Source organism: Scyliorhinus torazame, chromosome 9 (assembly GCF_047496885.1).
Source record: "Scyliorhinus torazame isolate Kashiwa2021f chromosome 9, sScyTor2.1, whole genome shotgun sequence".
NCBI classification, from domain to species: Eukaryota; Metazoa; Chordata; class Chondrichthyes; order Carcharhiniformes; family Scyliorhinidae; genus Scyliorhinus; species Scyliorhinus torazame.
Window position 1 is genome coordinate 141,111,979 of NC_092715.1, and position 25,262 is coordinate 141,137,240.

Here is a 25,262-nt window from a genome sequence, read left to right on the forward strand (position 1 = left end):
GGAAGGTCGCGGATGACTGCACAATGTTCAGCACCATTCGCGGCTCCTCACAAAATGAAGCAGTCTGTCCAAATGCAGCGAGACCTGGACAATACCCAGGCTTGGGCTGACAAGTAGCAAGTTACATTCGTGCCACACGAGTGCCAGGCAATGACCATCTTGTACAAGAGAGGATCTAACCATCGCCCCATGACATTCAATGGCTTTACCATCGCTGAATCCCCCACAATCCACATCCTGGGGGTTAATGTTGATCAGAAACTGAACTGGATTAGCCACATTAATACTGTGGCTACCAGGGCAGGTCAAAGGCTGGGAATCCTATGGCGAGTAATTCACCCCCTGACCCCCCCCCAAACAAGTCAGGGGTGCAATGGAATACTCTCCCATTTGCCTGGATGAGTGCAGCTCCAACAACACTCAAGAAGCTTGACACCGTCCAGGACCAAGCAGCTTGCTTGACGCTCCTCCTTCCACAAACATTCAAACCCTCCACAAACATTCAAACCCTCCACCACCTATGAACAGTGGCAGCCATGTGTACCATCTACAAGATGCACTGCAGTAACTCACCAAGGTTCCTTAGACTGTACTTTCCAATCCCACGACCACTACAAGAGAGTGAAACAAAGAACCTTTTGGGTCAAGGACTTTTTTTTCAACTGCTTGAGCCCATAAGGTCTGGAATGGTCCCTTCATTGACTGGCTCCATGTTGCAAGGAAAGGGGGTGCTGCAATTTCGGGCCTGAAAGAAAACTTGCATTGATGTTGTGCATTTCATGACCACTGTGTGCATCAAACTGCTTTATAGCCGATTTGAAGTACTTTTGAAGTGTAGTCGCTGTTGTAATGCAGGAAGCATGGCAGCCAGTTTTGCACACAACAAATTCTAATGAACAACAATGTGATAATGACCAGATAGTCCGTTCTTGTGATGTTGATTAACGGATAACTATTTGGGACACAAGGATAGCTCCCCTGTTCATCTTCAAAGAGTGTCTGAATAATTTTAAACCAGCTTTACCATACACTCGCCAACAGTATTTCTATGCATAAAAACAGAAAAGGGTCACGAACCTGAAATATTAACTCTGTTTCACTCCCCACAGATGCTGCCTGACTTGTTAGTATTTCTAATATTTTGTTTTTATTTCTGGCTTGCTTTTTGTATATTTCCATAGCTGTTCAGCAGTATACATTAGCGAGTGTTTAATGCACCCTGTTTCAATCATAAATTCTTGTCCGGTTGATCAGACCTGGAAATTCATCTGCTATCAAGGTTACATCTGACCTGAGAAAGCTCTAATGCTCAAGAGGAAAAAGGCCCCATTCTTTCACTATTTATCTAACTTGAGGTACACCTTTGCACAATACATGTCGTTGCAAGTTTGTTGAAACCTCAACATTTTGGATTTGTATCCCCTTTTTTGACTGATTTAGGTGTAGCTCTGCTATCTCTTACAGGAGAGCCAAGGGCTCTTTGTGAGACTTTCTTGAAGGTGACTATTTGGTTTTAAGAGCTCCTTTTTTATTTCTCAGCCACTCTTTTTATTAGGTGATGCTTCAAAACAACCGTCTATATTTGTGTTGACTTTTTCTCTTCGGGCTTTTTTTTTTTTTAGATTGTTATAACTTGAAATCCATATATGATGATTTTGCAAATTTTATTATAAATAAATCTCCCATGCGTTTCCAAACTGGGATTGTGGAGGAACCTGAACTGACACAGTTGACGTTGAATGATTCGGCTTTAGTAGATGAAGAACAGGACAGCAGTTTCCGATTGAAAATCTGGCAACTAAAATGAATTGAATGAATTTCGAACATTTTCTCAGGTAAAATAGCAAATAAAATCCTTTGGTTTCACAGCCATACACACATGCCCCCACCCATACCCCAATTCGCTCAGCAAGTACGGAATCCACTGTGCCCTGCTCGAGACTCTACTGTTTATCAGTAATATTGGAATGAAAATACTACTGATGCTGATGTTCTGGAATAAAAACAAAAAAGTGGAAAAATTCCCAAACCTGGCAGTATCTGGAGAGAGAGGAACAGCATTAATGTTTTGACTCCATATGACCATTTGGTACTGAAGAGAGGCAGAAATGTGATGAATTTAATGCTGTTGACATGGGTGAGGGGCGGGTTAGGGACAGGTTAGAAGATGGAGAAGGTTAAATTACACATGTCATGCAACAAAAAAAAGAGTGTGGGAATGGTATTAACAAAGGAATAAAGCATTGATCCAGGATAGATGTTAATTTGTACAAGAAAAGTCGGTGCTGTCTGAAAGCAAAACATGAGAACCAGATACAAACTGGCCGAAGGTGAAAAAAATAGAAAATGGAGGACGGAGTTCATGGTCTGAACTTGACAGTGAATCCAGAAGACTAAAATCTAGATCTTTATCTAGCTCTCGTTCTTCACCATCTCTCTCAACCCTTCCAATTCCTTTGATTTGTCAGTATGCTGGTCTGACATCAGATGAGCAGAAATTAAATATTGGACAGACCAAAGCCATTTTCTTTGATCTCTGGCCACTGTCTTGAGCTGAACCACTTTGTTTGCAACCATTGGTGTTCTAATTGAGCCTGAGCTCAGCTTCTATTTCCTTATCCTCTAGTACACAAAGATGACCTATTTCCTTTTCCACAAAATCACATGGCTGAAACTCTTTAAAAATAAATAAATAGAGTACCCAATTATTTTCCAATTAAGGGGCAATTTTAGTGTGCCAATCCAACTAATCTGCAAATGTTTGGGTTGTGGGGGTGAGATCCACGCAGACACTGGGAGAATGTGTAAGCTCCATGTGGACCCGGGGCTGGGTTCGAACCCGGGTCCTCGGCGCAATGAGATGGCTGAAACTCTTGTTGATACCTTAGTTATCTGTGGACTTGACCATTCCACTGTTCTTCTCGCTAGCCTCCAACATTGCACACTTCATAAACTTGAACTCATCTAATGACAAAACCTGTTAACAGGCAGTCCTCGGCTGCAATTGGTTCCTGAAAAACGCATCTGCAGTTGAAATGTCGTAACTGGGAACCAATTTTTCGCATGAGAAACCATATTATAAGTGGGGAGATATCTATATCTCCATGGGTTTCCTCCGGGTGCTCCGGTTTCCTCCAACAAGTCCTGAAAGATGTGCTTGTTAAGTGAATTGGATATTCTGAATTCTCCCTCCGTGTACCCGAACAGGTGCTGGAATGTGGCGAATAGGAGCTTTTCACAGTAACTTCATTGCAGTGTTAATGTAAGCCTACCTGTGACACTATTTTCAACAAAATAACCCAGAACTTTGTACTCGGTCAATTATGGATAATATCGGCGCTGAGGACCCGGGTTCGATCTGGCCCCGGGTTACTGTCCATTTGAAGTTTGCACATTCTCCCTGTGCGTGTGTCTCACTCCCACACCCAAAGATGTGCAGGTTAGGTGGATTGACCACGCTAAATTGCCCCTTAATTGGAAAAAAATAATAATTGAGTACTCTAAATTCATAAAACAAATGATGGATAATATGTCAATATTAACATATTTGATCACATGATGTGAGCGCAGGAGCAGTGTATTTTTGCGAACTCCGGCTCTGCTTGTTTTCCTTTTTGTTTTTGTCCTTGTGCACTTCTCTGTTTTTTTGTCTTGGTTTGCGTAGTTTCAGCTATGTACCGAGAGTTGTTGATCAATTTTTCAGTTCTATTGAATCAGGATGAAAGGCTTAAATCCTTGTTGATTCATGGCAGCTGGAGGGTGTTGTGATGGGACCCTGTCTTTGGCACAACTGCTTTTGAGAACATTCCTGACCTGCCGGTGTGGTGTTCACCAGCAGAGAATGACTGCTAGTGATGAAGTTAATCCATCTGAATGTCTTGATTCTACGGGGCCCAATTTGGGAGATGTCTGTATCACCACACGTGGGCTCGGTGTCGCCTCCACTCCCAAAATCCTCGACATTACATTAGCAAACTCAGAACTTGTGCAATATATATATATAAAAATTTAGAATGCCAATTCATGTTTTCCAATTAAAGGGTAATTTAGCATGGCCAATCCACCTAGCCTGCACATCTTTGAGTTGTGGGGGCAAAACCCACGCAAACACTGGGAGAATGTGCAAACTCCACACAGACAGTGACCCAGAGCCGGGATTGGACCTGGGACTCGGTGCTGTGACACAGCAGTGCTAACCACTGCCCCACCATGCTGCTCCGTTACCCATATATATTTGACACCCTTCCCTCGCCTATCTCCTCCTCGGACAGCAGTTTGTCCTGTAGCGCTGGAGATGGTAGTTACGGGAATGAATCTACCTCCATCCTCAAGAAGTCTCTCACCTGCAGGTACCTGAACCCATTCCCCTTCAGCAGCAAGTACACCTCCTCAAGCTCCTCCAGTTCAATGAACTTACTCCCCAGAATAGGTCCTGAAAATACTCTATCCCCAATCGCCCCCACCCCTGAAACCTCCCATCTGGCCCTGCCAGACCAAACCTGTTGTTGCCACAGATCGATGGCCACAGGGACATCCAGTCCATCCTACAGTACTGCCGACATTGTTACCAACACTGATACCACTACCGGGCTTGTGGAGTACCCGGCCAGCGAGAAGGGAAGAGGTGCCAACAATAACACTCTCAGACTGGTCCCTTTGCAGCCTCCTCCATCTGTCCCCACTTTGCCTCTCCTCCGCCTCTCCTCTGCCCACTTCCGAACCATAGCTATGTTCGCCACCCAATGATAATTTTGAAGATCCCCACCCCCCCAATCCCTTTACAGAAACACCCTCCTGGTCCCAAAAACCTTACCCACCTGCACGAACCCCAGTATCATCTTATTCGCCCCACTAAAAAAAGACTTGGGCACGAAACTCGTGAGATTCTCAAACAAGAACTTTGGCAGCACCATTATCTTTACCATCTGGATTCTTCCGGCCAATGACCAAGGCAACACATCCCACATCCTAAAGTCTTCCTTCATTCCCTCCACCAGCACCATACATTACAGTACTCCACATTGCCTACAAATGATCTAAAAAGTATAAACATATTTTTTTAAATCTTAAAAGAGTAATTTGTCTTCATTATTAGTGGGTCTGGCTGGGTGAGGTTTTCAGGAGAAGGACTTCTTTGAAGTGAGTTTGCTGGACTTTGGTTGGAGATTTTGAAGGGTCATTGTCTGGAGTCTTCTTGGGATTCTTGGCTTCAGGTTTTCTATAGTCTTCTCTGCTTCCTTCAAGTCTCCAAGAAAGCTTAGACAGATGTTTTCCTCTTTTGTGGATTTCTGTGTAGCAGCTGTACTTGCAATGTGTTCAGTATTGGGGCCATGTTCCTCAAGCAGGGACATGGCAGCTTCTAAATGTTTCAATGCCTTGGCCAACGCGTGTGCTGTTAAGGCTTTGAGGGGTAATCTCTTCAACAGCGGGTGTGTCATCTTCTTCCTCTGCCACTCTGCCATTCCAATTCAATGAGGTCCTCATTCATTAATTCTTCAGAATGTGATGCCAGCAGTTCACCAACATCCTCTGGTGCAATGTCTAAGTTGAGTTCTTCTTTATGGTCACCTCTTCAACCGTGCCTGTAACGCCTAGGAAAGCATACACAAACTTGGGTCACCGTTTTCTCCAAACAAAGTGCAAATCTGATTGTGTGACATTGTACCATGCCTCATTTATGTTCTTAACTGCATAGTAAACCTTCAGAATTTCTTGAGTTGGTCCACCTTCTTTCTCACTTGCCCAAATGACCTGGGTAAATGTACATCTCGGGTAGTAGGCTTTACAGGATGCTATTAAGTCTTGGTCCATGAGTTGCAGCAGTGCGGTGGTGTTGGATGCAAAAACACGACTTGGATGTCAGGGTGCATGTCATCAAGGATGGTTAGATTACCAGGAGCATTGTGCAGGAGGAACAATGCTTTAAATGCAAGATTGTTTTTGCTGCAATAATCCGCCACACGGCATAAAATGATGCTTATGCCATCCTCAAAAATGTTCCTATTGACCCACGCCTTACAATTAGACTTCTATATCACTGGGAGAAATGCCTTGAAATATCCTTAAAAAGTCCTGAGATTTTCTAAATGATTCACAAGCGAAGCTTAAGTTTAAATTCACCCGCAGCATTGACACTGAGCAGAAGAGCAACTGTCTTTAAAAGCAGCCTTGTAATCTGGCGTAGATTTCTGTTTTTTTTTTGGCAATGTAGGTTCTCAAAGGCTTTTTTTTTTTTCCAGAAGAGTCCGATTTCATCAACAAAACTTGCTGAGTTCAATACCCACCCTTTTCGATGACATCAGCCAATGTCTCAGTAAAAGCATAAACTACCTCCCCTCATCAGCACTGGCCGTTTCATAGGAGGCTTTGATGTTATGAAAATTGCTCCTGGCTTTGAAACACTTGAATCACCCCCAATTTGCATTAAAAGGCTCCACATTTGAACCCGTCCCCATTTTGCTTATTTAAATCATTAAAAAGACTCCTAGCCTATTCCTCAATTGTGCCTAAGCTCACAGGAGAACAATGATGATTTGGTCCTCCAGCCAGGTTCTCGACTTGCGCAGTAAATCCAATGTGCTGCTTAATTATCACAGTTAATTGCATAGGAGCCAAACCCTTAACATGATCCTGAATTCTTAGCTTGTCTTTCAGCACGGCTGTTCGGGGGATATCCAAAGCACTACCAGTTTCATTGCGAGTTTCACCTTTTTCCAATCTTTTAATTTCCATGCTGGATTCCATAGTAATTGCTCTACGTTTCTGAGAAGAAACATCCCTTGCACCAGATTTACTGCTATTATATGCAAGTTTAATTAGAAATTCCTGCTCATCTGGTATTGGATGTTGGACAAACAGTCTGGCACTTTAGCGACAGTGTAGGAGTTGAGTGAGATGGTGGTGAAGTCAAACAATCAGGGTACATCCAAAACTCACTCTTCTGCCTGTATCCTAAATTGTGAAATCCCATTTGCTGTTCAGCCCATCTATCCCATTTGCCTTTAAACTCATCTTCATTGATCAAGTTTGCCTCCCAGTCTGGCAACACCATAACTTTTCAAATTCTCATCTTTCTTTTCAAATCCTTTTGTGGTCTTGCTCCAGCTTTCTGTAATGTGCTTCAGCCTGATAACCCTCCAAGATCTCTGAGCTCCTCCCAATTCTGGCCTGTCGCGTGCTCCTGATTTTAATTGCTCTGACATTAGCTGTGTCTTAAGTAATAAACTATAGAATCTCTTCTCTAAATCTCGATAGCTTTACCCCTCTCTTTGTCTCTCTCGTCTTTGTCATGTGAGAGTTCCTTTAAGAAAGGTTTTGTTTGACCACATGGCTTGTAGAACGGCTTCAGTGATGTCATTTGTGGGTGGAGCTGGGCTGTGGCTGCCAGGTGCGAGGGAGTTTAGTGTTTTGGGTTTCCGTTTCGGTTTGTTGGTTTGGACTGCAGCAGAGAAGCAGTGTTTCTCTGTTTTCTCTGTTTTTATTTTAAAGTGGTTCCAGTGAACTGAAAGCACATTGGGTGTGGCAAACTGTCTTGGTAACTTTAAAGATAGAGTTGCTTTCCAGAAGGAGTTTTGAATCTGCTGTTTGTAGGCTGGACCAGAATCTCAGGGGATGGACCGGTCCCATTCAAGTGAGATTAGTGTTCTGGGCTACGCCCTTGAAAGGGGTTTTGGTTTATTGGATTTTGTATTGAATTGGAACAGCTACTAAAGGGGACTCATTAAGAATTATAAACATAACTTCCGGTGGCGGCTATGAAGGAGTAAGTCGCACATTTGGTGTCTCCCGCTCGGGTCGGACTTTTGGACCTTTCCCCCCGATTTTATTTACTGGACTTGCTTTGAAATATCGATGGTAGAGGCAATTATGTACTGGATTCCCACATTGGTGCATGGAGAGGAGGACTAGAAGTGCTCGCAAAGGCAGAAACAGACGGACAGAGAAGGCTTGGGCTGAAGCTGCAGTGGGAGAAAGCATGGTGGATGACTGGACCTCTGGCTTGTCGACCCAGCGGTCAATGGAGCAGCTGATGCAGGTTATCCAGGAGGGCTTCGGCAAGCCGAAGCGGGACTGCTTGGACCCAATTAAAGAGTCAATTGTGTGGCTGGAGCTTAGATTGGATGCCCAAGATCGGGGCGATTCAGAAAGTAGAGAAGGCACTCGCTGACCAGGAGGAACATCAAACTGCGGTGGGAGTTGGAGGTGGGGATGCTTGAGAGACCAGCAGAAAAGGCTCCTGACAGAAGGTGGAGGACCTAGAGAATAGGTCCCGCTGGCAGAACTTGAGGATCGTTGGGCTCCCGGAGGTGTCCGAAGAAGCGGAAGCTGGGGCATACATAGCGGACATGTTTGAGAAGCTGCTGAGGGATGGGGCATTCTCCTAACTCTTGCAGGTGGACAGGGCTCACAGTGTTCGCGAGGAAGCCCCCGAGGGCAATGGTGGTGAGATTCCACAGGTATTTGGATAAGAAGTGTATTTTACAGTGGACCAAGCAGACACGGCGCTGTAAATGGGAGAACAGTATCCTGCGGATCTATTAGGACCCGAGTGCGGAGGTGGCCAGGAAAAGAGCGGGGTTTAACCAGATCAGGTCGACCCACCTCAACCCTTTTTAAGAAAAAGGTGAAGTTCGGACTGCTGTATCCGGCCCGTCTCTGGATCACGTATGAGGAGCAATATATTTGTTTTGAGTCGCCTGAGGAAGCGCTGGACTTCGAGGAAAGGACTGGTGGCGGACTGAGAACTTTTGAACTTTGCTGCAACGTTCATGTTTTTAAAAGTTTCTTGTTTTGTGGAAGCTTTTTGTAATGCCTTCTGTATTGATTTGGGGCCAGTTGCAGAGCTGAGTGAGTTAAAGTTCACATTTGCACTGTTGGGGGATGGAAGTGTGTTTGTTTAGATGCTGGATCTCTTGCTTAATCTTTTCTTTATTCAGCGTTTTTTTTTCTGTCGGGCAATTATGTTGGGTTGTTTGTCATCTAATATGTGTGTATGAGCGGGGAAGGGGGGGGGAGAGGGAACAATGGATGGGAGAATGTCTGGCGCCAGGGGTGGGGGATACAAAGCTAGCTGGGTGGGCTAGCTCACAGAAGCGTAGTGGGGTGTAGACTGGCCCCAAGAAAGGTGGTGACTTATTGGTGGTGGGGGGGGGGGGGGGGGGGGGGGGGGAGATGGGGATGTGTGTGTGAGTCGCCCAACTAGGCTGATCACCTGGAATGTACGAGGGCTAAATGGGCCGGTCAAGAGGGCATGGGTGTTGGCGCATTTGAGAGGACTGAAGGCGGACGTGGTAATGCTGCAGGAGACGAACCTTCGAGTATCATAGAATTTACAGTGCAGAAGGAGGCCATTCGGCCCATCGAGTCTGCACCGGCTCTTGGAAAGAGCACCCTATCCAATGTCAACACCTCCACCCAGTAACCCCACCCAACACTAAGGGCAATTTATTATGGCCAATCTACCTAACCTGCACATCTTTGGAGTAGCTGACCAGATTAGATTAAGGAAAGGTTGGGTCGTTTTTCACTTGGAACTGGACTCGAAGACTAGAGGGGTCGCGATCCTGATCAACAAGCGGGTGGTGGTTGAGACGGGAAGAATAGTTTCAGATGTGGGAGACCAGTACATTATGGTCAGTGGGAAATTGGAGGGGGTGCAGGTGGTACTAGTAAATGTGTATGCGCCAAATTGGGACGATGTGGAGTATATAAAGAGAATGCTGGGGAAGATACCGGACCTGGATTTGCATAAGTTGGTCATGGGAGGGGACTTCAACGCAGTTATTGACCCTGGTTTAGGACCGGTCCAGCTCAAAAATGGGGCAGGGTGCCAGCAATGACAAAGGAACTAAAAGGGTTCTTGGGGGGGGGGGGGGGGGGTTGTTGGGGGTGTTGGGGGGGGGGGGGGGGGGGGGGGGGGGTGTTGGGGGTGGGACCCCTGAATTGATTTGGGCAGCCGAGGATGAGAGGAGTTCTCCTTCTACTCACACATGCATAAAGTGTACTCCCGGATTGAATTCTTTATATGAGCAGGGGCTTTACTGACGGGAGTGGTGGACACTGGGTACTCGGCGATCACAATTTCAGACCATGCCCCGCACTAGCGTTGACCTACAGGTTAGTAAAAGACAGTAACCAGCGGCCACACTGGAGGTTAGATGTGGGTCTTTTAGCTGATGAAGGGGTGTGCGAGGGGCTGAGGAAAATGTACGACACTGGGGTAATTTCAGCAGCGATGGTCTGGGAAGCACTGAAGGCGGTGGTTAGAGGGGAGCTGATCTCGATACGGGGAGAAGGTAGACGGGGCAGAGACGGACCGACTGGTAAAGGAGATACTACAAGTCGACAGGAGGTATGCGGAGACCCCAGAGGCAGGGTTTTTAAGGGAACGGTGGAGGCTACAAGAGGAGTTCGGCCTGTTAACCACAGGGAGGGCGGTGGAGCAGCTGAGAAAGGCGAGAGGGGCGATTTATGAGCATGGAGAGAAGGCCAGCAGAATGCTTGCACAGCAGCTTAGAAAGGGAGGCAGCGAGGGAGGTAGGGAATGTAAAGGATGGAGATGGAAACCTGGTTGGAGACTCCACAGGGGTGAATAAGGAGTTTTATAGTCGGTTGTATGAGTCGGAACCCCCAACGGTTGAATGAGGCACTTCCTATGGGGGTTGAATTTCCCGAAGGTGGACAGGGAGCTGGTAGAAGGGCTGGGGGCCCCGATCGGGATGGAGGAGATAGCAGAGGGTCTGAAGGCCATGCAGTCGGGTAAAGCCCCGGCCCGATGGGTATCCAGTGGAGTTCTATAAAATGTTCTCTGGGATATTGGGGCCGTTGTTGATGAGGACATTCAATGAGGCAAGGGAGAGAGACGACCTCCTGCTCCTGTATGTTTCAGACCCAGCAGATGGGATGGAAGAAACCATGAAGATTCTGGGGGAATTTGGCTGGTTTTTGGGGTATAAACAAAATATGGGGAAAAGTAAGATGTTTGCGGTCCAGGCGAGGGGACAGGACAGGCGACTGGGGGAGCTACCGTTTGCAATGGTAGGGGAAAGCTTTCGTTACCTAGGCATCCAAGTGGTGCAGGAATGGAACGGCTGCACAAACTAAATCTGGCCCGACTGGTGGACCAAATGAAGGACTATTTTCAGAGGTGGGGCGCGTACCTGTTGTCACGAGCTGGGAGGGTGCAGATGACGGTCCTCCCGAGATTCCTGTGTGTGTTTCAGTGTCTCCCCATCTTTATTCCGTGGTCCTTTTTTAATTGGTCAACAAAGTGATCACTGGCTTTATATGGGCAGGCAAGACCCTGCGAGTAAAGAAGGGGATGCTTGAGCGGAGCTGGGGAGAGGGCGGGCGTGCTGGCGCTGCCAAACTTCAGTAACTACTATTGGGTGGCGAATATAGCCATGATCAGGAAGTGGGTGGTGGGGAGGGTTGGCATGGGAGCGTGTGGAGGCAGCTTCATGTAAGGGCACCAGCTCAGGGGTGTTGATAACAGCACCTCTGCCGTTCCCGCCGGCAAGGTACTCCACCAGCCCTGTGATGGTGGCGGCCCTGAGATTCTGGGGGCAATGGAGGAGGCATGTGGGAGCAGAGGGAGCATCGGTTTGGTCTCCAATCTGTTGGTTTCCCGAGAAGGATGGACGGGGGTTTCGGAGATTGCAGAGAGCAGGGATTGAGAGGTTGGGGGATATGTTTATAGAGGGGAGCTTTCCTAGCTTGAGGGAGCTGGAGGAGAAATTTGGATTGGTGAGGGGAAACCAAATCGGGTACCTGCAGGTGCGGGACTTCCTACATTGGCAGGTTTCAACCTTCCCGCTCCTACCACCAAGGGGGATACAGGACAGGGTAGTTTCCAGAGGGTGGGTGGGAGAAGTGAGGGTCTCTGACATTTACAAGGAACTTATGGGGTCAGAGGAGATGCAGACTGAGGAGCTGAAGCGCAAATGGGGGGAGGAAACAAAGAGAATGGTCTCTGGGTGGACGCGTTGAGTAGAGTCAACGCGTCCACAACATGTGCCAGCGCAGCCTGATACAATTCAAGGTCGTTCACCGGGCTCACCTGACAGTGGCCCGGATGAGCAGGTTCTTTGGGGTAGAAGATGGGTGTGCAAAGTGTGCGGGAGGGCCAGCAAACCATGTCCACATGTTCTGGACATGCCCAAAGCTTAGTGGTTTGCAGATGTCATGTCCACGGTGTTAAAAACAAGGATGGCACCGAATCCAAAGGTGGTGATTTTCGGGGTGTCGGAAGATCCGGGAATCCAGGAGGAGAAAGAGGACTCCAAGCCCCAGAAGTCTGAGACCTGGCTATCTGACTTGGCTAGCTTTCTCTGTTTGGATAAAATGAAGTTGGCCTTGAGAGGGTCAATGTTGGGGTTCGTCCGGAGGTAGCAACCGTTCGTCAACTTCTTTGCGGAAAATTAATCGTCAGCAGAAATTCGTTTAGATTAGAGTAAGGGGGTTAATAAAGGTGGGACCTGTCAGGGAGGGAGATGTCTTTTGCACTATGTTTATAGATTCATGTACATTGTTTATTTTGTTGTTGTCAAACCAAAAAATACCTCTATGTTTATTTTAAAAAAAAGTTATAAACATAGATTACTGTAGCTGTTGTGTGTTTTTCATGTTTGTACTTGATATCAAATTCTTGACAAGTGTTTTATATATGTTAACTGCATTCTTATAATAAACATTGTTTTGATAAAAGCCCCTTGGAAGTCTGATAAATCACACCTGAAGTGAAGGCCCCTGTGCTCATCCTAGCCAACTTCCACATAAAAATTATAGGTCAGGTGAGCTTCATAGTGCACTTTGGAGTTTCTAAGCCCTGGCCCATAACACCTTTCAGGTGCCTCTGACCAAGCTTTAGGCCATCTCTCCCAATTTTTCCTTGTGCTGCTCATGTCAAATTTTGGTTGGAATGCCTTGGGTTGTTTTACTTTAAAGGCACCATATAAATATGTAAATTGTCGCTTAGACTGGACAAATTGCATTAATTTGAGTTGCAGCTGAGGGGAAAAAAGAAATTAGACTTTAAGGATGATGTTTAAACCCGCAATGATTTTAAGGGGCAAATGTAATTCCAAATCAGTGTTTCTTATTTTTGGTGAGATTTTTACCTTGGACATAGAAATAAAAATGTTAGTTTAGCTTTTTGGGCAGGCTGGGAGAACATCAAAGCAGGGTTGCACAATTGGGCAAGTTCCATAGGAAAAATGCATTATGAATGTGGATGTAGGAATTTAGGTGAAGAATAAATTTGGAATACACATTCTGGTTGGGGGGTGTGGGAATGGTGGGGGAAGTAACAGCAGGAAGTCCAAGTTGTGTGACAGCAAGTGATCATTTCCATAACGATTTTCCAAAGCAGTAAGCATTTTTACTCAGCTAATTGTGCTGTCCATACATATTAACTATATTGTGTTTCTTTCATAGAACCAGCAAGCTGCTATCCCCAATTTCTCTACTACACCCTTTAATGCACAAAATGATACGCAGGCTCATCCACCTGCATTTGACTTGAGCAGTCGCTACCGAACCACAGCATCTGACAACTCCAGTGAAGACAGTGATCATGATTCTGATGAAGAAGAAAGACTCCTGTGGCGGCGGAAACGTCAGAAGTGTTCCCATAGTGAAAACAATCTACCGTTAAAATCTCCAGTCATACCCTTTGGTCCGGTTGGTGATGGTTTTATGGGGACTGGAAACTCTATCAAAGCAGGAGGTCGCAAAGTCAACAATATTTGGGGCACTGTGTTACAGGAGCAAAATCAAGATGCTGTGGCAACAGAACTGGGGATTTTGGGAATGGAAGGCGATATCAGCATGAATTCTCGACAGTCTGAGACTTATAATTATGTAATGGCAAAGAAAATGATGGAAAAGCAACGTGAGGAGGAAGAGGAGGAGAAAATGAATAAATTAGAAGCAGAATTAGATGAACATGTACAGGATGGAAAGAAAATCAAAATCCAGGGAGAGTGTAATCAAAGCAACCTCAAGCGCAAAAGGCCAGTTAAGGAGAGGCTGGGGGAAAGGCTTGAAATGAACTATGAGGGAAAGAATGATATTAAAGAAGATGATAGCCCAAATAAGATTTCGGATGAAATAGCTTACAGGTTAGTATGTGCTCTTTACAGTTGTGTAAAATAAATCATCTAGAGTATGACAAGTGATAATTTTGCTCTCCAGGTTGTGAATGTGCCACCTGCAGTTCAAATTGACCTTGTGTTTGAACCTTGGCAAATTTTCCCTTGCTTTGTGTGCCTCTGAGTCTTTGTAATGTACGCAGCTGTGAAATGGTTATCAAACTATGATCTGTTCATTCTCTCTTTTTGTTCCACAAACGGCAGTGTTGCTCAAAGGACAGGCAAAGTGAGAGATATCTCCCCCCCCCCCCCCCCCCCCCTCCTCCTCCTCCTCCTCCAAGCAGCCAGTGAAGTGACTGTTAAATATGATTAGTCTTAATTTTCTTTTCCTTATGGGGGAAATATCTGTACTCAATGTGTCAACTGCCCTAAGTAACATCACAAGCTCATTGCCACGGTACAACAATTGGGTTGAAAATAATGTATGACCATGGGCATTTAGGTGTTGCTGCTCTTGAACCAGCTGTTGGGAGGCATGTGATAGCCCATCTAATTTTCTTCCTGCTCCACATGATTCAAATGTGATTGCATGACTTTGCTGCTATAGTGACAGCATTCTCAATTTATACACCAGTACGAAGATCAGTGTATGTTTTCAGGCTCTCATTCCAGGGAATGTCATAATGCAGTTTACGACTTTATCAATACAAGCCAAGTGGTTTTGGCTGAACATCAACATAAACCAAAGTGTAACACGGGAGTACTTGGTCCAACTAAAACTATTATCAGATCAGTTTTGAATGCAACTGTATTAGAGCTACAACTGGTACACAATAGTTTTGTTTCTATGCAACTTCTATGTGAATCACCATTTTTCCTTAAGCCGTTCCAGTTTTTCTTTTTTTAAATAAAATCTTTTAATTCTCCTCATTTTCCACATTTTCATCAAATACACAATAGAAAACCAACCATAACAAATACTGTACCAATTCCCCAAACAGCATCCCCTTCAATATACAAATCCAACCATCAGCTGTACAATCCCAGTAAAACAAAAAGGAACATCCTCTAAACAATGTGCTCAACCCCACCAATAACCCCCCTCCTCTTTCCTTTCTCTCCCCCCCCCCCCCCCCAACCTAATGTTCGATGGCAACCAATTCTTGAAAGTGCATGATAAACAATTCCATTGAATTGTAGAACCCTTCCATCCTTCCCCCTCAGCTCAGATTTCACCTCCTTGAGAGTCAGAAATCCCAGCAGGTTCCCCTGCCAAGCCAAAGCACGGAGGAGAACCTGACCTCTACCCCAGCAGGACCCACCTCTGGGCAGTCAGCGAGACCAAGGCTGCAGCATATGCCCTCTCATCCGCCTGTAGTCCGTGCCGGTCCGGCACCCCGAAAATGGCTTCTAAGGGCCCTGGCTCCAAACTCACCTGTACTACCCCCGAGATGACCTTAAAAACCTCCCTCCAATACTTCTCCAACTTTGGGCAAGGCCAAAACATGTGAACATGGTTTTTGGTGGTCCTTCCACAGGGCTCACATATATATCCTCCACCCCCTCAAAGAGCCGGCTCATCCTCGTGCTCATGAGGTGCTCCCTATACAAGACCTTCAGCTGTATCAGCCCCAACCTCTTGCACGAGGTTGAGGCTATACCCTCCGGCGCACCTCACACCACAGATTATTCCATAACCTCCCCCAACTCTTTCTCCCACTGGCCTTAATCCCTTCCAATGATACCTTATCCTCCCCCAAAATCCTCCCATAGATCATCGACACCACCCCCTCTCCATTCCCCCTGCTGTCAATACCCCTTCCCTTGTAATTTTCTTTTCGTACTTCCATTTTGAAGCTCTTCTGTTCCGTCATTCTTTAACATTCTGTATCTTTCCCATTATTTGTGCTTTTTAAAAAAAAAAAAAATCTATGCTTTTATTTAAGCTTCTCTACCTCGCAACTTTAATTGTCTTTTTGGGAAGTGTATTCTTGCTCCTTGGTGTATAACTGGTTCTATAGCACACTTTTTTTTTTTTTTTGGAACAATTTCCTCTCCTGTTTTATTCATTAACAGATTTGTCCGATTTACTGTAGACCGCTTTGCCTAAATGTAGAATCTTAGAGTCATTGAGTTTTGCAGCACAGAAAGAGGCTCATCGTGTCTGTGCCAGCCATCAAGCACCTATCTATTCTGATCCCATTTTCCAGTACTGGGTCTCTCGCCTTGTATGCTATGGAGTTTCCTGTGCTCATCTAAATGCTTCTTAAATGTTGAGGGTTCCTGATTCTATCACCCTTTCGGGCAATGAGTTCCAGATTTCCGCCATCTGGGTGAAAAAGGTTTTCTCAAATCCCCTCGCAATCTGCTCCTTACCTTGAATCTATGCCCCAGGTTACTGACCCCTCACTAAGAAGAATTTTTTTCCCCCTATCTATGCTCCTCAACTTTGTATCTCCATGAGGTCCCCCCTCAGCCTTCTCTGCTCTAAGGAAAACAACTCCAGCCTCTCTCCATTGATGACATGCTCCAGCCCAAGTCCTGACTTTTCGACCACTATGTCAAACACAATTGTATTAAAATCGCTGTTGGGTAAATATTCATGCACCAATTAGCTGTACTTAAAATCTGTCTCATTATCTAATTTAGTAGGCCACTTGTTGCTTCTAGGACATATTGCATACTCAAATTGACCATGTACTAAGCTTTTTATCTTAATGACTTGTATTTACTTAACACTTTTAACAAAATAAGACATCCCAAGGCACTTCAGCGAAATAGTGGAACCGAGTCACGAAAGGAGCTGTAAGGTCAAAGAGCAGACAATGATTTTGTTTGCATCTAGACTACCTGAAATCTCACTTTTTTTATTTTATTACAACCATGTATCAAAACAGGTTACAACAAATAAACACCCCGGCATATTTCCCAGCAATCAGCTCCTCAAACACAGTCACAAACACCCCCCACTTTTTCTCAAACTCTTCTGCAGAGCCCCATATCTCATACTTTATCTTCTCCAACCACAGGAAGTCGTATAGGTCACCAATCAAGCCGCTACCCCCGGTGGCGATCTCTTTCCCCCCCCCCCCTTGCAGAGCGGCGTTAACACCGACATCGCTTCCACTCTAAAATACCTCCTCAACTGATTCCATATTTTCACCGTGGGCTTCATACCCCCGATACTATCCAGCACCTCCCTCAGACCCTGGGGCTCCTCCAACGCCGGCCTCTTTGCTTCCTCCACCTGGGGAAATTCCAGCTCGTCCAGAAACCACCCCATGTCCCCCTCCACTCCACCGGGTCCGCCTTGTGCAGTTTCTGGTAGTGCTCCCTAAACGCTTGTTTACCTTCCTGGCTCCGACGCCACATCTCCATCCCCAGTACATATCTTCAATATTCTCTGGGGGAGTCCTGCCTCCGCAGCCGCTGCGCCAGCACGTGGCCCACCTTCACCCCATACTCATATTGTGCCTCTCTTGACCTCGCAGTTGCCCTACCGCCCTCCCTGTTGTGAAACTGCCCGGCAACGTTTTCCTCCTCGCCAATCCCTCTGCAGTGGTGCTCGAATACTCCCTGTACACCTCCACTATCTCGCTCACGAGACGGTCATCTTCATCCCACCTTTCCCTATCTGCACAAACCTTAAACAAAATAATTTCCTCCTGGACCACTGCCTTCAGTGCTTCCCAAAATTGGCTGCCATCACCTCCCCATTCTGATTCAACTCCACATACTCCTTAATCACCACCCCTACCTTATCACAAAAACCTCCATCCACCAACAACCCAGAATCAAACCTCCACCCTGGCCTCTGCTCTTGTCTCGATCTAAACTGAATCTCCAGCCAGTAGGGTGCGTTGTCCGAGATAACTATCCCCGCATACTTTGCCCCCTCCACCCCAACCAAAATCTCCCAGCTCACTACAAAGTAATCAATCCCTGACTACACCTTATAGACTTGTGAGAAGAAGGAATACTCCCTTCTCCCTGGGTTCATAAAGCTCCATGGATCCACCATACCCATCCTCTCCATAAACCCACCCAGCTACCTTGCCATTCGTACCCTTCCCATCAACCTGGGGCTCGGCCTATCCACCCTCTGCTCTAGGACAGAGTTAAAATCTCCTCCCATGATCAACTGGTGCACGGCCAAATCCGGGATTGCTGCCAGCAACCCCCTCATAAAACCCACCATCCCAATTTGGGGCATACACATTTACCAACTCCACCGGTGCCCCTTCCAATACCCCACTCACAATCACATATCTCCCACCCGGGTCCCTCGCCTCATTCGCACTCAAATACCAAATTTTTCTATTTGAGTAAAACTAAAAAATAAGAAGGATGAGATCACTTTGACAGCACTGTACTATAGGCCCCCATATAGTCAGCGGGAAATCGAGAGGCAAATATGTAAGTAGATTACAGTTAGCTGCCAGAAAAATAGGGTGGTAATAGTAGAGTACTTTAACTTTCCCAACATTAAACTGGGACAGCCGTAGGACTAGGGGTTTGGATGGAGAGAAATTGTCGAGGTGTATTCAGGAAGAATTCCTCATTCAATATGTAGATGGCCCGACGAGAGAGGGGGCAAAACTTGACGACCTCTTGGGGAATAAGGAAGGATAAGTGATGGAAGTGTTAGTGAGGGATCACTTTTGAACCAGTAACCATAATTCCATTAGTTTTAAGATAGCTATGGAGAATGATAGTTCTAGCCCCAAAATTAAAATTCTAAATTGGGGCAAGGCGGGAACTTTCAAAAGTTGATTGGGGGAGCCTGTTTACAGTTAAGGGAACAGCTGGTAAGTGGGAGTCTTACAAAAGGGTGTTAACTAGGGTTCAGGGTGAACACATTCTTTTAGAGTGAAGGGTAAGGCTGGTAAAAGTATGGAACCCTGGATGATTCAGGATATTGAGGCCATGGCCAAAAGGAAGAAGGAGGCATATGTCATGCATAGACAGCTGGGACCAAGTAGATCCCTTGAAGAGTATAGGGCTTGTTGGAGTTGAATTAAAAGAGAAATCGGGGGTGCAAAAGGGGACATGAGATTGTCTTGGCAGATTAGGCAAAGTAAAACCCAAAGAGCTTTTACAGATATATAAAGGGCAAAAGAGTGACTAGGGAGAGGGTAGGGCCTCTTAAGAATAAACAAGATCATCTATGTGCGGATCCACAGAATGGGAGATGTCCTAAATGAATATTTCTCGTCTGTATTTACTGTTGAGAAAGGCACGAATGTTAGGGAAATTGGGTTAATAAAAAGTGGGGAATTAAATAGACCACTCACACCATGGCCACCACCAGAAGTCAACTGATGCAATTCTTTATTGGGTTTTTGAACAAAGTATATTTACTGTTATGTACACAGAATAAGAAATATATAAGTGAAGGGCACACCCAAATATACCCCCAAAAAAGTAGTAATAAAAAATAAGATCGAATAACTGGTAGGGTATTGTGCACCAGCTCAACAGCAGCAACTCTGTACAACTGGCAAAATTATTTACAACACAAGTAGGCGACTGTTTGTGGGGGGGAGGGGGGGTGGAGACTGGGGAGGTAAATATACATTTGGGTGCCAGAGAAACAATTACAGTGGGCAATACTCGAATGGGTTTGGTGTTGGTGTTGTCACTTGCTTCTCCCGGACGGATCTCGCTGCCGTTGTCGTCTCGTGCTCACCTCCGCTTCAGCCATTCCTCCCGTCTTTTGCCTGTATTCTCCTTGTTCTCTGTTCCTGGAGATGCCAAATTTGTTATCGTATCCCATGCCCTCCTTCCGGCTGTCATTTCCCTGCCCCCCCCCTGGTTCTCCTCTCTCGTTCCCTGTCTCTTCTCTCTCTCTCTCTCTCTCTCTCTCTCTCTCTCTCTCTCTCTCTCTCTCTCTCTCTCTCTCTCTCTCTCTCTCTCTCTCTCTCTCTCTCTCTCTTTTTCCCCAGCCCCTCCTGTGGGCTTTCTTTCCTCTTAGGTTTAGCTGCCCCCCCCCCCCCCCCCAGTCCATCTCTCCCTCTCATGCTTTGACTACTTTCCCCTGTTTCTTGGCTACCTGGCTATTCTTCTGCTTGTTCGTTGGCCACAAACAGGTCCCGGAACAATTGGGTGAATGGCTACCACGTTCTGTGGAAGCCGTCCTCTGACCCTCTGATGGCAAATTTGATTTTCTCCATTTGGAGAGATTCCGAGAGATCGGGCAGCCAGTCTGCAGCTTTGGGTGGTGCTGCTGACCGCCAGCCGAACAGGATTCTACGGCAGGCGATCAGGGAGGCAAAGGCAAGGGTGTCCACCCTCACTCTCCATGAATAGATCTGGCTGGTCTGGAGCCCTGAAGACTGCCACTTTCGGGCATGGCTCCACCCTCATCCCCACCACTTTGGACATTGCCTCGAAGAAGGCTGCCCAGTACCCCGCAAGTCTAGGGCAAGACCAGAACACGTGGGCGTGGTTGGCCGGACCTCCTTGGCACCGTTCACATCTATCCTCCACGTCCGGGAAAAACCTACTCATACGGGTTCTTGTTAAGTGGGCTCTGTGCACCACTTTTAGCTGCATCAGGTTGAGCCTTACGCACGTGGAGGTGGTGTTGACCCTGTGCAGTGCTTCACTCCAGAGTCCCCACCCTATTTCAATCCCCAGGTCCTCCTCCCATTTCTTGTTGCGTCCAGTTCGGTGTCGGCCCTCTACCAGTCGGTCACACATATCGTTACAGTTTCCTTTATCTAGTATGCTTGCGTCCAGTAACTTGTCCAGTGCTTTGAAAAAGGCCTTGGGGATGTAGATCGGAATGGATCTAAGTAGGAAGAGGTACCTGGGCAGTACGTTCATTTTGATCGTCTGGACTCTCCCCGTGAGGGAGAGTGGGAGTGTGTTCCATCTTTGCAGTTCCTTTTTTACTTCCTCCATCAGACTGGTGAGGTTCCATTTGTGGATCCCTTTCCAGTCGGGGCTATTTGGATCCCCAGGTAGCGGAATTTGTGTCGGTCTTGTTTAAACGGCAGTCCCTTTAGTGCTGACCCCCCTACTTGTGGGTATACCGGGAAGATCTCACTTTTGCTCGTGTTGAGTTTGTATCCCGAGAAGGTGACAAACTCTTTCAGGAGCGTGATGATTCCGACCATGCTGCTTTGTGGGTCCGAAATATAGAGGAGCAGGTCATTTGCATAGAGTGAGTATCTGTGCTCTCTGCCTCCCCTTCGGATCCCCCTCCAGCTTTTTGCTGCTCTGAGCACGATTGCTAGTGGTTTGATCGCTAGAGCGAACAGCAGGGGGGGGCAGTGGGCATCCTTGTCTGGTGCCCCTGTGTAGCTGGAAGTATCGGGAGTTGGTGTTGTTGGTCCGTACGCTCGCCATGGGAGTGTTTTTTAGGAGCTTTACCCAGGAGGTGAACCCTGTTCCAAGCCTGAACCGCTCCAGTACCTCTGAGGTATTTCCATTCGACTCTGTCGAAGGCCTTTTCTGCGTCTGGGGAGACGATAACTGATGCACTTCTAAGAGTATGGTGTGTTCTCTTTTTAATCTAATCAAATATTGTGAAATGAAAAATCTACAGAAAGTCTATTTCACATAGGTAAGTTAACAGAACAAAAAGTTGCACTTATTACACATTACGCACAACTTGAACTAATGAAATACTTGTTGAACTGCAGTCACCATTTTGATGTAGGTAACACAGTGGGAAGATTGCGCATAACAAGATTCCACAAAGAGCAATGAAATAAATGACCAGATAGTCTGTTTCAACAATGGCTGAGAGATTAATATTGACCAAGACATTTCCTCATGTTTGAATAGTGCCATGTGTTTTGTATGCAATTCTGAACAAAATGAGCTATATGGTTACCAAGGTAAATGTTTGGAATTTGGATACATTTTGCTCATTGAATGATGGAATATAGTACATACGTAAATATGCAAATGTTTTAATCAGATGAGCCCCAATGTTGAGCAAAGCATTCTTCTCTTCTCAGCTGCCACCACTAAATAAAGATATTAAACTTTTCAGTTCTGAATATTCTACACTACTGTATCTCTGAATTAAGAAGTAGAACAATTTGGATATCTTAAACTGTCCAGCCGAGGAATGTACTTTTGAACTTGTTTTATACACCTATTTCAGTGAAGTAAATTCAACCTCATGACTATTCCTTGTTAGGGAGGTGAGCAGTTTTTGTTTAGGGGAGGGGACCAAATATGGGCCCAAGGTGAAATGCCAAACTGCAGCAAATAGGGGGCAGCACGGTAGCATTGTGGAAAGCACAATTGCTTCACAGCTCCAGGGTCCCAGGTTCGATTCCGGCTTGGGTCACTGTCTGTGCGGAGTCTGCACATCCTCCCCGTGTGCGTGTGGGTTTCCTCCGGGTGCCCCGGTTTCCTCCCACAGTCCAAAGATGTGCAGGTTAGGTGGATTGGCCATGATACATTGCCCTTGGTGTCCAAAATTGCCCTTAGTGTTGGGTGGGGTTACTGGGTTATGGGGATAGGGTGGAGGTGTTGACCTTGGGTAGGGTGCTCTTTCCAAGAGCTGGTGCAGACTCGATGGGCCAAATGGCCTCCTTCTGCACTGTACATTCTATGATATTGTAAATTCAGTTTCCCCTGTCAGACAATATTGAAACAGGCTTGCTGATTGACCAACCAGCCTCATTATTTGCAACTTAAATAATGTTGTTAAACTCCAGTTGGTGGTATACCAGTGCCTTAGCAAAGATCCTCAAGCCATGACCAATCTTTAATCAAGTTCTCAAGGTTTTAAGTGGAGTGCCCACAATATGTGAACAAAAACTCTACCCATGAAGGTTGCTAAAAGAAAAAGATTTAAACTTGTATAGTGCCTTTCTTAAGTATTTGACAACCAATTAAATGCTTTTGGAGTGCAATCTCTGTTGAAATGTAGGAAATGTAGCAGCCAATTAGCAGACATCAAGCTCCCACAGTAATGTGATTATTACTAAAACATCTATTTAGTGATGTTGATTGAGGCATAAATATTGTCCAACAACATGCTGGAAAACTCGCCTGTTCTAGCAAAAGAGTGGGATCTTTTACACTCACAGATGGGGGTCTCTGTGTAATATCTCATTTCTTGTTAAAAAAATAAATTTAGAGTACCCAATTTCATTTTTCCAATTAAGGGACAATTTAGCGTGGCCAATCCACCTACCTGCACATCTTTGGGTTGTGGGGGTGAAACACACACAAATGGGGAGAATGTGCAAACTCCACAGGGACAATGACTTAGAGCCGGGATCGAACCAGGAACCTCGGTGTCATGAGGCAGCAGGGCTAACCCACTGCGCCACCGTGCTGCCTGCGTGATATCTCATTTCTGAGATGACGTCTCCAGCAGTACACCACTCCCTCAGTACTGCACTGGAATGTCAGCCTAGATCATGTGCTCCAGTCTCGTGTGTTCAGTTGCTTGGAGATGCATGGATTTCGTATTCCGTCTATATTGTAAAACTGAACAAAATGTAATAGTCCAATATATCATGATGCTTGAATCAGGTTTAAAGTATAATAATAACATGGGGACATTGGAGCTTATATGCATTGCCTTGGGGCTCATTTTTCCAGAGTAAATTATTTTTAAAATGTGCCCCACAAATGCCTTGGCTTTAAATCAAAATTATGTTGTTTTTCCCGGGGGGGGGGGGCAACAATTAGCTGCTAACGGTGAAATTGTATAAATGTATTGTAGAAAACTACTGACATTTGACATTCAATTACTCAGGCTCCGAGAACCAAAAACTGATCTGATTCATAGGGTTGTGAAAACTGTTGGAAGGAAGAAAGCCATAGAACTACTGATTCAGACAGCTGAAGTAGAACAAAGCGGAGGACTCATGATTGTTGTAAGTAATACATTTTCTATTCCTAAAAAGAATGAACACATGACTTTCAAATTCTGTCCATGGGGAAACTGAACCATATACATCAGGAAATTCCCAGGCTCAATCCTCAGTCTTGTTCAATTAGCCAATCTCAGCTGAGCTAATGGTTGTTTTTAAAAAATATATATTTTATTGAAGTTTTTCAAACAAAGATTTTCCGTTTTTACAACTTAATAAAGGAATATACATTAAACGTTATTTAAATAATATATTAAACTAACAACAGATGGAAAAAGAAATAAACAAAAAGCAAATATCAACAACTAACTAAGAAAAAACAAAAACACGGAATAATCCTCCCCCCTGGGTTGCTGCTGCTGTCTTTTCTGTTTTTCCATTATCGTTCCGCGAGAGTCAAGGAACGGTTGCCACCGCCTGGTGAACCCCTGAGCTGATCCTCTTAACGCATATTTTATTCGTTCCAGTCGTATGAACCCTGCCATGTCGTTTATCCAGGCCTCCACGCCCGGGGGCTTCGCTTATTTCCACATAAGTAGAATCCTTCGCCGGGCTACTAGGGCCGCAAAGGCCAAGATGTCGGCCTCTTTCGCCTCCTGCACTCCCGGTTCTTCTGCAACCCCAAATATAGCCAACCCCCAGCTTGGTTTGACCCGGACCCCCGCCACCTTTGAGATCACTCTTGCCACACCCTCCCAGAACTCATGCAGTGCCGGACACGACCAGAACATGTGAGTGTGGTTCGCCGAGCTTCCCGAGCACCTCCCACACCTGTCCTCCACCCCAAAAAACCTGCTCAGTCTTGCTCCCGTCATATGCGCTCTGTGTAGAACCTTAAATTGAATCAGGCTAAGCCTGGCACACGAGGACGAGGAATTTACCCTTCTTAGGGCAGCTGACCACAGCCCCTCAATCTCTTCCCCCAGCTCCTCTTCCCATTTTCCCTTCAGCTCCTCTACCATCGCCTCCCCCTCGTCTCTCATCTCCCTGTATATTTCGGAGACTTTACCTTCTCCAACCCATGCTCCCGAAATCACTCTATCCTGGACCCATTGCGTCGGGAGCCGCGGAAATTCCCTCACCTGTTGCCTCGCAAATGCCCTCACTTGCATGTATCGGAAAGCATTCCATGGTGGCATCTTATATTTTTCTTCCAATGCTCCCAAACTCGCAAACATCCCGTCCACAAACAGGTCCTTCAGCTTCCTAATTCCTGCTCGCTGCCAACATTGAAATCCCCCATCCTATCCTCCCCGGGACGAACCTGTGGTTATTCCTTATCGGGGACCACACTGAGGCCCCCGTCACTCCCCTATGTCGT

General features: G+C 46.0%; 1 protein-coding gene across 2 annotated transcripts in view; it reads left to right on the plus strand.

Moving 5' to 3' along the window:
* The window catches only part of phax (phosphorylated adaptor for RNA export), a 47,408-nt gene that overhangs the window by 1,756 nt on the left and 20,390 nt on the right, over positions 1-25,262 (plus strand). For both annotated transcript variants that reach the window (XM_072516569.1, XM_072516570.1), the window contains exons 2-3: positions 13,435-14,120; positions 23,824-23,944. In XM_072516569.1, the coding sequence (XP_072372670.1) occupies positions 13,435-14,120; positions 23,824-23,944 (807 nt within the window). The remainder of the gene's footprint in view (positions 1-13,434; positions 14,121-23,823; positions 23,945-25,262) is intronic.